This window comes from Cebidichthys violaceus, unplaced genomic scaffold, assembly GCF_023349555.1.
Source record: "Cebidichthys violaceus isolate CVI_PGR_0920_01 unplaced genomic scaffold, fCebVio1.0.p SCAF_50, whole genome shotgun sequence".
Lineage (NCBI taxonomy): Eukaryota > Metazoa > Chordata > Actinopteri > Perciformes > Stichaeidae > Cebidichthys > Cebidichthys violaceus.
This window is the reverse complement of record NW_027176706.1, coordinates 606,841-618,356: the sequence shown is the minus strand read 5'-3', so window position 1 is coordinate 618,356 and position 11,516 is coordinate 606,841. Positions and strand designations below refer to the sequence as shown.

At 42.3% G+C, this 11,516-nt stretch overlaps 1 protein-coding gene across 3 annotated transcripts in view; it reads right to left on the bottom strand.

Annotated features, from left to right (window-relative positions):
* fndc5b (fibronectin type III domain containing 5b) overlaps positions 1-1,128 on the bottom strand; it is a 16,449-nt gene extending 15,321 nt beyond the window's left edge. For all 3 annotated transcript variants that reach the window (XM_068731278.1, XM_068731277.1, XM_068731279.1), the window contains exon 1: positions 943-1,128. In XM_068731278.1, coding sequence (XP_068587379.1) covers positions 943-1,036 — 94 coding nt within the window. In that variant the 5' untranslated portion in view covers positions 1,037-1,128. The remainder of the gene's footprint in view (positions 1-942) is intronic.
* Between the last annotated feature and the right edge of the window lie 10,388 nt (positions 1,129-11,516).

The following is an 11,516-nucleotide window of genomic DNA, read 5'->3' as shown; positions in this document are numbered from 1 at the left end:
GAAGCCAAAATATCAAATCTCCCGAGGACGAGATAAATCCCACATGATGTTATCGCCAAGATTTTTCCGGCTTCTCAAAGGACTATCTGTCATCTGTCTGCTTATCATCGGGACGCAACGTATCCGAGATCTTACGCCTGAGATGAATGTTCTCATTGAATTGAAGCGGCTGCAGGTTAAAAATATGCAACACCATGAAAGATAGATGAGGTTCTATAGCCACCGTGCGTAACATGATTATTGCATGCTGTATGTTGGGCCTTCAGAAGGAATACCTCATCCTGGTTTAATCCAATACTGTTTCACAGCCCTTCAGGACATTGGCGGACGCTGAAGCTGAAGGTTTACAGTAATCTATCGATTATTGTCTTGATTAATCGAGAAGGAGACATCGTCAAATGTCTTGCTTTGCCCAACCGGCAGTCCAAGAGTGAAATATATTCAGTTTACTTTCATACGTGACGAAGAAAGGGCAGCACATGTATATAATTAGAGCAAGCTAATGTTTAGCATTTGTTGCAGATTAATTGTCTGACTATCAATCGATCAAGTAATTGTTTGACCTCTAACACTTAGATATAAATTAAGTGAATATTAGTGTTTATATCTTTAAAAATACAGAGCTTTCCTAAACCAACCACAGAGTAAAATAAAGATGGGCTAACCATTTCAAAATGACTTATTTCTAGATAATATCTTCCCAACAAAGGAAGGAAAACTTACATAAAGCGCCACATTAGTCTAGATACATGACACTAACTTGCCATTGTTTTGCCATTGCAACGCGTCCGTTACAATGTGTCGTGTCAGGAACCCGCTGCACTACAATCTACTACAATGCATGCCATCAGACAGCTCTGGTCTCAAAACATCATAAACAAACACAGCGGCCGTGCAGCTGTTTGCACGTCATCCCCCCTGTCTACCTGTGGTAAAACTCACCGGCGTTAACGGAGGACACCGAGAGGAAGCCCAGCAGGAGCAGCGGCACCACCGCCGCCGCAGCCGCCGCCGCAGACGATCCCGGTTCAGCCATCCTCCTGCTTCTTCTGGCGAGGCTTCACATCCCGCGCGGCCCATTTATAACCATTCCATTTGAACGGGAAGGAGCCAGCATCCCCCGGTGCCGGAGAGAGGACTTGTTGTGCCCGCGACGATAAGAGGCTCACCTGAACTTGGACTGCTGCAGCAGGAGCGCGCACAACAGCGGCCAGCGGAGGCGTGGGGGTACGAGGGGGTTGTGGGTGGGGGGGGTTTCGGTACCGCGTTCGTTCGTTTCGGAGCCTCGGCGACGGCCCTCGGACCACCGGCGGACTCGGTCCGGCTGCTGGTGACGGGGCGGGGGCGCGGGAAGGCTTTTACTACGAGGGGAGCGGAGCGTTAAAGGAGTGCTGCAGAGAGCAATGTGCCTCCACAGCGAGTGACTCCCTCTCTCTCTCTCTCTCTCTCTCTCTCTCTCTGACACACACCTGCCGTTAACCCTATTGTTGTTTTCTCTCTGAATAAATAGTTCATTAAGTCTGATTGTCATATGGTTCCATGACTTTTTCCACACAGAGCACGTGAACACACAAAATATATTTGAAACATTTCCATTTCATTTGAATTATGTACACATTTTTTTTTTTATGCAAATGAATGGGTGAGACCACAATTAGTCAATGAAATTGAGCTCATGCTTAAACTTCCTCTCCCCGACCCCCACATGCTTGTGTGTTTGAGCACACACACACACACACACACACACACACACACACACACACACACACACACACACACACACACACACACGCGCCCATAATGGACAAACCAAACACTGGCTCTAGAGAGATCCTGTCACATTTCTCGCGTCGGCCACTGAAGTTCTCCAACACGCTTGGCACACAGGTACAGTTTCAGTCGGCTGCAATCTGCAACCTGCAGCGCTAGATACCTCCAGATCCTACACACTGCACCTTTAAGCATCTTATTTGCAAAGTGGAACGATTGGTGCAACACCAAAGGAAAGCCCTGCAGCAGCATATAGTCCATGTATTAAATCAGTTTTCTAACTTTCATTCAGCACATTCTGTCCGGCCTTGACCGACATATTAAACCAAATTCCCTTGAGTCTGGAATGTAACCAGTAAATAGGATTCCTGATGTATATATGTATGAATCATTGGCCCTACATCTGTTCCATAAAACATAAACTATCTGCTCCATAGAGGAAAAAAAAACAAAGATGTACACGATAAATCAGCCCTGAGTGTGGTCTATAAGTATATTGCATATTTAGAATAGAAGGACCTCTGGGTGCCATAACTCTACTCGTTAAACAGGTCCAGATAGGGTCCTGTATGGTCAATTAAAAGGACATAGAAGCAATATACACTGTCCAGTCAATACAGAGGAAGCAGAGGTCCTACAGTACACGCACCTTATTAAAGTAAAATAGGCAGACAGGTGGAGGACTGACGTTCGTCGCCCACACATACAGGGACTCATACAGATCGATGCACATTAACATTCCTCACGGAAGCCTCTCAATGTCTCGTTCATTTCAATGAGAAGAGGCAGAGGTGCCGCTCTCCTCCCGCTCCTCTTCTTCGCTTGTTGTTCACCTGAAGGTTGCGAGAACGATTTTTGGACGACAACAGTCATATCTTTTTGCTCTGCCGCGGACACTTTTATCACTCGACGAAGGTTCAGACGAGCAAAATCTCCTCCGGTGACCTCTGGTGCCAGCAGCTCCAGCTTTGGCAAAAAAAAAAAAAAAAACGAGGTCGCCTTTTCACCCATTGTGGGTTCTCATCTGTTATTTCCGTGGGCCCTGATGGCCACAGATTCATATATTTTTGCAGAACTCCCTTCCGAGGTTAATGTGTTTGGTGCAATGATAAGATTATGCTGATTTGATGCGAGAGGAACACCTTATAAACTATTTCAGAGGTGAGGAAGATTGTTGTTTGACCTCGACACAAATGCATGCTCACATTCATCCTCAAACTCAAACCACTCACAAAAAAAAAACGTTATTCCCGTACGGTGTGTGTGGTTATCAGTTGGGAGCTTTTAAGGAACATAATTGCAAATTGAATCTAGTCTCTTTGATGGGAATGTATTTTGTTGCGGCTATATTTTGGTGGTGATGAATCTCCAGGGGGGTTTTGAGTCAAAAGTCTCTTTTCTACACACAGCCCACCTCTGTACACATCTGGTTGTCATATTGGCAACACAAGTTGAGCGCAACTGGCTTTAAAGAACAAAAAAAACCAAAACGGTGCTTAGATCTTTATGGATTATTGATATGTGGTGAATTGCTTACCATTTATGAAACATAGACATACATATCCCAAATGTTATCGCTGGAATTTTAGGTGATCAGGTTTGAAAAATGTGACAATGGTTGACTCTTCAACCGCTGCTGGGGATTGTAAATGGAAAGAGCTCACATTGACACTCTCAAGTAGCTGGGGATGGATACCGATGGCTACCGGGGAAAATAAATGTGCTATCCTCTTCCTGTTTTGGTTGTGCAATGGTTGACGCACATTCTTTGTGCTGTAAGTTAAGCCTCCATTTTGAAATTGGGAAAGCGAGGCTTAATGGGAATCTAAACGCCAATGGTGCCATTACTCTATAGCCATTACAGTGTGCAATTCATATTTACTTCATAATGATAAGTTAAAGCAAAAACCTTGTCTATTTAAATAATGTTTTTACATTAAAAGAATTGGAAAAAATTATAATTTTTTTAGACTGTAAACTAATCAGCATGCTGGAATACATTTAAAAGCTGATGTCCACAAAGGAAAATCATGACACTTTATTACACTTAATACTGACTTAACAATCACAAATGAGCAAACTCAATACACAGAGGAAGACCAGGAGCCAGGGTGTTTCATTTTATCCTGTAAAAAGAAAAGAAAAATACAGATTTTGTAGCTTGTAGCTAATTGCCACTTGTTCACATTAACTTTGGTAAATCACCCTACTGGTTACTTAGCTTCCTAACAAGCTGTGCAACATTTGGTTGAGGTTAACTGAGCTGACTCATCTCAAAATACAGCTTGAAGAAAATGAATTGAAACGTTAACCTCAAAATCAGTGGAATGCTTCAATTGCTCAGTGTGAGTTTATAGTGACCATTTAATGTTCTGGGGTTTGGAGAGTTTGGAGTGTCACAGTAAACATCTGGCCTAAAGAGCTCTCTGTGCTTCGTGAGGAACTGAAGGGGAGCTGATTCAAACAGGCCTTAATCCTTCTGAAGATGCATGGCAATGAGAGACTCCGCAGCATGTTTGAAGTGGTGTTGTCGCTCAGTTTTTCCTCGTCTCCAGTCCTCACACATACCCCAAAACTGCCCCTGGAACACTTTAATGACACTGTAGATTATGTATAATCTGAATAATGGAGCGGTGGAGACAGAAGGACAGGAGTCTCAGCTACCCAGAGAATTTAAGTCCACCAGAGCGAGCGGTGTCGGGAGAGGTGAGGAGGAGGAAAAGTGAAGGAAAAGTGTTGAGAGTGTGATACAGAGATGAGAAAACGAGTTTCAGCCCCATTACCTTACGCAAGTCCCCTCGATGCCAAACTGAACCCGTTGTGCCACCTCCGCAATGTCACGCACAGTAACACGTGTACACGCTCACAGATGCTGCCACCCTGAAAGAGTGCACCGCCAGAGAGCTGCTGACATCATTAAATCTCCTCTCATTCATGGATATTTGGCCCTTCTGTCCTTGGCGGCCCAATTCAATTTGAAGGCCGATCTCAGGGGACTAAAGCGATCTACCTTTCTCGTCTCTCCACCGTGCATTACTGCAGGTGAGCGTTGTGTCAAAAAAAAAAAAATGTTTTCATCTTTTGAATATGAAGACGCTGCAGGGTGACTGTGTGTCAACTAGTTTGTGCGAGTTTGCTGAAATTGATGGAAATGTGTGTGGAGTAGGAATACGCCCACAGGTTCTCTTTCCAACTCCTACGTCACATACTGACGCTTTGTCACCCCTTTTGCGATAAATTAAAAAAGCACTGGATGACCGCAGTGAAAACGTTAACTTTGTGAATTCGAACAGAAGCACTTGCTTAGGTTTAGGTAACAAAACCACTGAGTCAGGTTCAGGAAAAACACTATGGTTGGTGAAACTAAGTGAAACTTAAACAACGTAATAGTACGACAAAACATGTCACAAATATCACTGACGAATCTTTTAAATAACTCAACAACGCTTTGGGACACAAACACCGGTCTTCTGGTTAAAGGTCCTGTTCGTCCACTGTGTGGCTTTTATTACCTGATGTTGAAGACGACAAAGTCTCTTTAAAATAAATGACAAACAAGTTTGTTTAGGCTGCTCTCATCCAGAGTTTGTATATCCCACAAAATTATTTAGAATGTTGTCAACTTTCTCGTGAATGAGGACCTATAGAGACCACAGAAGCACACAGAGCGGGCGGGGGAGGGGTTGTGGAAGGGTGAGGAAAAAAAAAATGATGAGTTACTTTTCGCAAGAAACTGTTGCATGAGGACATGTTTCGATGTTGGTCCCATGAACGACACATCTTCTCTCCTCTGACACCGTTATGGTCAAGGTTTGATTCGGTTAAGGCACAAAAACAACTTAGTTGAGGTGAGGGGGAAAATCATAATTTGGGGACCTTTGTCACCGTGGTTACAATAATAACCGGTTGGTTGAGGTTGACTGTCTGTCGGCGATGGGAGACAAACAGCTGAGGGTGATGTTTCTTTGACTCATCCATCCATTACCAGCTACTGCACATTGTCTTTCTAACCCTCAAGGTAACGCATTGGCATCTTCTACAACTGAGCATATGACCTCCATAACTTTTATTATGGATCAACACACTGAAAGTTGGTGTCCTCCTATCACTTAATAGGGAATTACGGGGCGCATGGAAAGGATACTGTCTTCTTCCAAGGTGCATGTTCTCATACAGCAGTTCTGCACTCGTGTCCCTGCAGCGGAAAGTGGCAGCAGCTTATTTCCTTAAGTGGTCCCGATTAAAGTGTTGGCATCAGGTAGAGGGACCGTCCTAGGAGGGACATATAGGAGAGTAAAGACGGAGAGACGGGGAGAGAGATATGGAAAGTGTGTGTGAGCAGGAGAGAGAGAGAGAGAGAGAGAGTTAAATGGATGCTGCTCTGACGTCAACGTCTTTTCTTAGCATCCCTCTCCTGCTACAAGGACATGTGCAGGAGCCCGGCGGAGGATGCTGGCTCAGGTGCACAGGTGACATATCAGCCGTGTGTGTGACGGTATGAGCACGCGTGTCATGTATCGGAAAGTTAAAGTCACTTTCATCCCCGCGCATTGGCAGGCGAAACTATTACCGAGTCTCTCCGGTAAGATTAGACCCGATGGACTCATTTGATCAGATTAGTCCCTGAACCCCGGCATCATATTGTCTTGGCGGATCATTTAGAATGACATTCTAGAGCTGTTTGCTATGTATGAGGGGTAGATAATGGCGGTGATGGCAATGTCTATTATTAAATCATCCTTCCTGATTCGTGCTCTACTGGGACATATTCTCGTGAATCAAATTATGGTGAAATTAAACAGTCTCGTTCCGAGGGAACCCCTTGAGGCCCGCCCTCAGTGCTGAAATCCCTCTTTAGCATACACTCATCTCTCCCTCTCGTCAGTTCTTCAACCCTCCAATCCTCAGTTAAGCCTGTATTAAAGTTAACTTGGCACCGCAGGCCTGTCAAGCTTTGGATTTGGAACGGCAACCTCCGGGTCTGAAAAGTGAAGCCAACGTAGAAGTGCGTCAAACTTGCATTCTTTCTAACAGCCAGGAGAGGGCGACTCCTCTGGTTGCAAAAAGAAGTCTGATGGTATAGAAGTCTATGAGAAAATGACTCTACTTCTCACTTCTTTTCCTAAACCTAACCAAGCCAATCTCTGTCTACTTCAAATTATGTTCCCATACAACATACGTGTCGAGGGAAATGCAGTCTTCCCGATTACCGTCGCAGTTTGAATCACTTTGAAACACGTCGTGTTATTTACAGTGTAAATTGAAACCGAACCAAGCAAAAAAACGCCACAAAAACAAGAAAATGCAACAAAAGTACTTGGACACTAACAGCAGTCTTCTGGGTGAAAGTCCTGTCATTTTTTTCCCCCACAACCACAGCCTCCTCCTCATGTAAAACTTATCTGAGGTACATCGACGGCAAACATAATCCATGTCAAATACATATTTCCCAGGAAACGTGACAATGCAGTTTCAATGTATGGGAACGTCATTTTTTTTAGGAGACAGGGCTGGTGGTGAGGAAGAGGTGTTCAGGAGATGAGGGGAGAGACTAAAGGGAGGAGAGGCCTTGATGAATAACTGCGGTACTGATGCTGACAGCACACACTTCAGTGTGTGTGTGTGAGCGTCTCTATCTCTGTCACACATGAATCCAGTATCGGTCATTGCCATTTCTGTTCTGTTTTTTTGTCGCTGTGCTGCAAAATAACAGACTCTAGATTCATCCCTGAGTTTGTGATGAATGGGATTCTGCCATCATCCTGACTCTCTCTCTCTCTCTCTCTCTCTCCCTTTGTCTCTCTATCTTTCTCTCCTAAGACTTGGACTCCAGCACTAGCTAACAATGAAACTCACAATGAGAACCTGAATTTCTAATGTGTTCCCCACACAGGTCAGTTTTCCACTCTATAAATATAGATTCCCCTGAGAAACCCTCACACACACACACACACACACACACACACACACACACACACACACACACACACACACACACACACGCACTTTAACATCACTGCCAGTGTGCTCTCATTAGGGGGGAATGGGGACACATTTACCATCTCTGCTGGAGTGGAGCAAATATATACCTCACTTTACTTTTATACTTTTTACCATTGAGCCTTCATATCAAGAAACATCCATACAACGTTATCATCATCATCATCATCATCATCATCAACATCTCTTCTCCATTCTTTCTTCTACACACGCAGTGTAATGATCCTGCTGTTCACTGTGCGTTCCCTTCATTAGAACTGCAGTGACAGCGCAGCCAGTGGGAAAACTGTATTGATATGGATGACTAATACATCATATTAAGGTGCTTTTAGTGTGATTTTTTTTTGTGTGCTCAGGAGTACAAACCATTACCATTATATCGCCAAGGGGTTGTGTGTTATTGCCAGTAACTCAGCGATTACGGTTAAAACTCACTTTTTAAAACAGCGCTGGTATAAAAGGAGCCACTGTATCTGTTTACATTCTGCTCAGAATACAAAAGAAGAAGATGATTGTTGTCAAATTGGCAACGCATGTTTTAGCTTTCTTTGATCTGCACCGGTGTTCTCAGTCTGTGGTTCCTTGCTCGTGGAAAAAAGAAAAGAAAAATTGTCTCAATTCAGGATCAAAATGAGTGAAATCACAGATTCCCACGACTAAACAATCTGTTCACAGCAGCTCTCCGCCGCGACGGCCTCCGCTGTGGATTTACAAAATTGACAGTAGAGTCAGACGGGTGTGTTGTGCTCTATCAGGTGAATGAACACAAGACAATCAACGGAAGCCCAGAGATGCCCTGTGGCTGACTGCTGGTGTGTCAAGGCCCAAGGACTTGGTTGCCTTTAGGGATCACTAGAATCAGAGATATAGTGCCCCCTAATATTGTTGGAATGGTTGTGTAGTAAACATATTACCAGTGGTGAAATAGAACCAAGAACACACTCATGAAATCATAAATACAGTGTAATAAAATGTACTTTTTTTTTTTTTTTTTACAGGTGCTTAGGAACACTACAACTGTCGTCCACGTCGAAATCAACACACAGTGAAAGTTCCTTGTGGTAACTTTAAATTAAACTTTAAATTACAGTTTTGGAAAGTTGCTGTGTCTCACATTTATTGACTTCGCAATTTATAGCCAAAGAAAAACATGTGCATTTGTATACATCTGTAAAAATGTGTGTGATTGTGATTGATGAGAGAGGAGGAAAACGCTAGTGCCTGGCTGTGAGTAGAAGAGAGTGAATGCATGTATAAGCTCAGCCGGACCAACTCCAGAGGAAAACACCTGGAGGCATCTCCACCGCCCCATGAGGCAGCAAAGCCAACCCTGCACAGCCAAATCTCTCTTTTTAAAAAAAAAAAAACATTTCATAGAAGATCAAAACAGACGACCAACGGTGTAACCGCCAGTTCACACTGTGCTGCACAGACTATACACTGATGGAGGATGTCCAGGGGTTGAGGTGGTTATGTAATAATCCTCTTCTTTCTGCTCTTCTGCACACGGTCTCTATATTTGGCAGCAAGGCATCAAAAAGGTGCAGCTCTGGGACTCCAGCTGGAGCCATTACTTATTCACAACAATGGCTTTGTGGGCAGTGGGAGGGCTGAGCATGTGTGTGTGTGTGTGTGTGTGTGTGTGTGTGTGTGTGTGTGTCAACATTAAACCACTGCTGTCCCAAGTCTCCTTCCTCTCCCATATTCTCTCTATTTTTCAAATAGTTTTGTCAAAAGCAGTGTTTTATTGTCGAAGCAGAGGGAAAAGAAAGACTCATTGTTTCATAACTGTAGTTCAATCTTTTATCCAACAGGGGGCGATGTAGGGAAAACACTGATGGCCTGCAGGACGACAAGCCTTTGTGTTGATTTGTCCTTCCCTGATGGATAAGGAGTAACAATATCAGAAACAATACGTAATAAAGTTAATATATTCAAAATGACACTTAACTTATATCTGTGAACTTTTATCTGTGATGGGCAAAGAAAAATGTATAGTCCTCAAATAGTGACTTTATGTATTTGTATTCCAGCGGGGAAGGAGTACTTTTTTTTACTTGAGTAAAAAGTACCCATACAACAATCTAGAAATACTCAGTTGTATGTAAAAATTTGCAACAGCTCGTCTCTCCTCTTCAACCAAAACCCTTTAGTTGCAGTTCCCTATCTGTCCACCAGATGCCCTCAGACTAATTTCACAAGAATTCCTCATTCACCTGCTCACCTGTTCTTCTCTCATCAGTCACTTCATATACCGGGCCACTTCCTTTGTTCAGTTGACAGTTCATCAAAGTTTCCTGTTACCTGTTTTTTTTGTTGTACCTGAGTTCTGGCCTGCTGCTTGTTTATCGGCCGCCTGTGTGGTCCTTGTTGGATTTTGAACATTTCCTGTCTGAGTCCAAAACCAATAGATTGCATTTTGTGACTATTTCAAAAACTGCCCGTGAGACTGTGTTGCACATTCACCACCATGACACAAGCCCTTCACTCAAAATCGTAATAGTAAAAGTACAGAAGTGTTTATATTAAAAGTACTTAAAGTATCCTCCTAGAGAATAAAATGGCCCCTAGATTGTTCCTACTGCATCAAGAAGCATTTTCCCGTCAAACTAATAAGCTGCTGTTTTCGTCAAGGGTCACAAGCCAATAAGGTTGGGGATCACCGGTTTAACCTTAAGCACTACATTTTATTTTGAAAGATGATCATAAATGTCTTTAAAATTTTTATTTCAAAGGAATGTGGTAACTATAGCTGTCAAAACAATGTACCGTAGTAAAGAACAAGTACAAAATTTCCCCCTGAAATGTACTGCAGGAAAAGTATAAAGCAGTATAAACTATAAATACTCAGGTACCTCAAAATTGGACTTAAGTACAGAAATTGAGTGAATTGAGTGACCAGTTGCTGGAAAACTGATGACTTCAAAATAATTCCTCAAAAGCATTGAATTAATTGGTAACACTATTAATAACTACACACTATGAAGCATTAGTTAAGTAGGAGTAAACACTTAATTCATCATTTATAAAGCATTGTTCCTACATTAACACTCATTAGTATGCAATTCATAACAAGTTATGAATGTTTTATTTTGATTAGTAAGCTCATCTATAATGTGTTTGGTGAATGTGTTTTCATACTTTATAAATGATGGATTCCCCATTTGTAAATGAAGTATTATATATATTACAAACCAATTATTAAGGAGTTGTAGATGATTAATAACATCCTTTATAAAGTGCTAGTAAATGATTAAGAAGATATTTAGATGTACATTATTCATGCATGTATATATATGTATATATATATATATATATATATATATATATAATGATTTAAATATGCACTAATGGTTAGGGACTATGTTAATATGTGCTTTATAAATGCGAATTAATAGTACAATTCATGATTAAATCAGGTAGTTACTAGCCATTTATTAAGTATTTTGTGTGACCTGAATTGCACTATTAAATGTAAATCGCAGCCTCTTTGGTCACGCTGTGGAATTAAACTGGCACTTTAACAAGGGCACTGTGACTGATATGCAAATGTTGAACAAACTACAGTGAAAATATTAAGAAGAAAAAAAAAGAAGTAATGATATCAGTCAAACATTAATTAACAAGCGCTCCTTTTAGAAATAAACCTGCTCTCGCGCTGAGATTCACGTCAAACAGCCAGTGAGTGAAAAGGTGACACCGGGGCAGACTGCGCGCCACATACGCTCCATCAAAAGGAGGTCACA